Below are 2,500 nucleotides of genomic sequence, written 5' to 3'. Positions count from 1 at the left end.
TGTGTGAGTTTATTTTCTATGTGCGTGGGTGTGTGTGTGTGTGTGTCTGTGTGTGTGTGTGTACCTTGGGACTGTAGCGGAGCTGGTAGTCCAGGATGTGGTTCTGGTTCTGAAGAACAGGAACGTTCCACTCCAGCGTCAGACCGCTCTCTGAGGACGCCGTCCTCCTCAGACCGGACACGGGAGCAGGAACTGAAGCAGCCAATCAGACGACAGCACCGTTAGTAACACATAGGACTCACAGAAATATTGTGATATGTGTTATATTGTGATATGTGTTATATTGTGTTGTGTTACATTGTGTGTGTGTGAACGGTTTCACTGGCGTCAGTAATGAAAGGTATTCTGGGTAACGTAGTGTTTGTACCGTCTCTGCTGGTGGTGACGTTGACCCGGTCCGAGGCCGGCTCTGATTGGCTGAGAGCAGAGACGCCGTTCAGCGATTGGACGGTGAAGCTGTACTTGGTGTAGGGGCGGAGTCCCCAGACGACGACGCGGCGCTGAGTCAGGCCGCGCTGCGCCGGGCGGTACAGGACGCTGTCATCACAAGGAGAACAGGAACCGTCCAATCCCTAGAGAGGAGACAGGAGGGCGGAGTCAGAGGTCTGTCTCTGGTTGGTGGGCGGCGTTCGGACGGTTCTGGTCAGTGTGGCGTACCTTAGTGCCGGAGGCGGATCCGGAGGCGGAGCCACAGCCGGAGCACAGGACTCTGTAGCTCAGGTCTCCTCGCCCGCCGCGCTCCAGCGGCTCGCTCCACTCCAGCGTCACCACGGTGTCGTTCACCTGGCTCACGATGGAGCGGGGGGCCGAGGGGGGGCCTGGGGAGGTCAGAGGTCACGGCAGGTAAATCAGTGGAAAGGTTTCTGTTGTGTTACATTGTTTTACAACAACAACAACAACAACAACAACAACAACAACAACTGCTGCTTCATATCTTTCATCAATTTGTTTGTCTTTCTTTCATTTGACTCATTTGTTTTGATCTGACACACACACACACACACACACACACACGCACACGCACACGCACACGCACACGCACACGCACACGCACGCGCACACACACACACTACTGAAACCTTAAACCTGTGTGTGTGTGTGTGCGTGCGCGTGTGCGTGTGTGTGTGTGTGTGTGTGCGTGCGCGTGTGTGCGTGCGCGTGTGTGTGTGTGTGTGTGTGCGTGTGTGTGTGGTTTTAAAACACAACATGTGTATCAATCCGGATATTTTCACATTTAGATCAGTTCATGACATCATCAGGCCATGAAAACATCTGATGCCTTATGATGTCACTGTGATGTCACTGTGATGTCACTGTGATGTCACTGTGATGTCATCAGGCTCTGCGACTGTCTGGTGGCCATAATGAGAGACACTGTAGAGGTGCATTGTGGGAAATGAGGAAGAGTCAGGAACACACCCAAAGAAAAGTCTGACTTACGGGTGCAAGCGGCGTGCGGCGGGTCGGAGTCGGCTCGGTGGTAACCAGGGTCACACAGGCAGTAGGCGGAGCCTGGGATCCGTGTGTTGCTATTGGCTGGACAGGGGTTACACACGCCAGGTCCTGACCCCGCCTTAAACTGACGAGACGCACAGGCTGGCGAGAAAAATATGAGTTCACATTAAAATAGTTGTTCTTGTCGTCGTTAAATCTCAGACGTGACAACTCTCTGCAGCAACAAAGGTACGCCGCAGGAAGTAGTTCCCACGCCGCAGTTAAACCTCACGAATAAAACATGTCCGACAGTTCTTCAGGTGGCGAGCTCGGAGGGGGGGGGTGGGGGGGGGGTCCTGAGAGACGGGCACAGGAGACATGTTAACGTGTCTCTTTGTTTCTGAACAATGATGAGATGGCGTCCGGATGAGGAACATCACAGGGAGCGAGGGAAGAGTGCAGCGGCGCAGACAGAGACAGGAAGTGACCTTGGCTTCGACAGGATGTGGAAAGTGCTGCCATGATGTCACCACGCCAACTCCCGCCCGGCGCCCTCACGCACACGCTCCCTCTGTCCCGCAGAGCCCAAGCAGCGCAAGTTAACCTCTGACCTTTTCACTCAGCCAGAACATTACCCCCCCCCCCCAGGGTTAACATGCAGCAGAAGCACCCCCCCTCCCATCAATGCATCCTGGTTGCAGTCAGCTGACCTCTGACCTCATACAAAATAACAGGAAGCTTCAACAACCGAATGTCTGTCGCCTCCTTTTTTATCCCCGACCCCCCCTCCCCTCGCCCATCCCCTCCCCCATCCCCTCCCCTTGCCCCCCTCACCCCCCCCCCCCCTGACTGAGGCCCTTCAGAAACATGTGGAGCCACATTCCTGTCAGATTAGAGTTCAGAGCGACTGGACTTCTACTGTTACCACGGTTCCACTCTGCCGAGGTCACGTGGTCACATGACGCTTCAGACTCGTCCGACAGAAACAACAAAGAAGAGACGACCTGCGCTCGGGTCAAAGGTCACAAAACTGATCCTGACAAAGTTCAAGCAAATAAAACAGTTT

General features: G+C 54.4%; 1 protein-coding gene across 1 annotated transcript in view; it reads right to left on the bottom strand.

Moving 5' to 3' along the window:
- LOC132995915 (ephrin type-B receptor 4b-like) overlaps window positions 1-2,500 on the bottom strand; it is a 15,508-nt gene that overhangs the window by 7,955 nt on the left and 5,053 nt on the right. The window contains exons 6-9 of the mRNA XM_061066158.1: window positions 1,441-1,596; window positions 658-818; window positions 368-572; window positions 65-192 (exon numbers count right to left, since the gene is read on the bottom strand). Of these exons, the coding sequence (XP_060922141.1) occupies window positions 65-192; window positions 368-572; window positions 658-818; window positions 1,441-1,596 (650 nt within the window). The remainder of the gene's footprint in view (window positions 1-64; window positions 193-367; window positions 573-657; window positions 819-1,440; window positions 1,597-2,500) is intronic.

This window comes from Limanda limanda, chromosome 22, assembly GCF_963576545.1.
Source record: "Limanda limanda chromosome 22, fLimLim1.1, whole genome shotgun sequence".
NCBI lineage: Eukaryota > Metazoa > Chordata > Actinopteri > Pleuronectiformes > Pleuronectidae > Limanda > Limanda limanda.
Note: the sequence above shows the minus strand (reverse complement) of the source record. Positions and strands in the feature narration are given on the sequence as shown.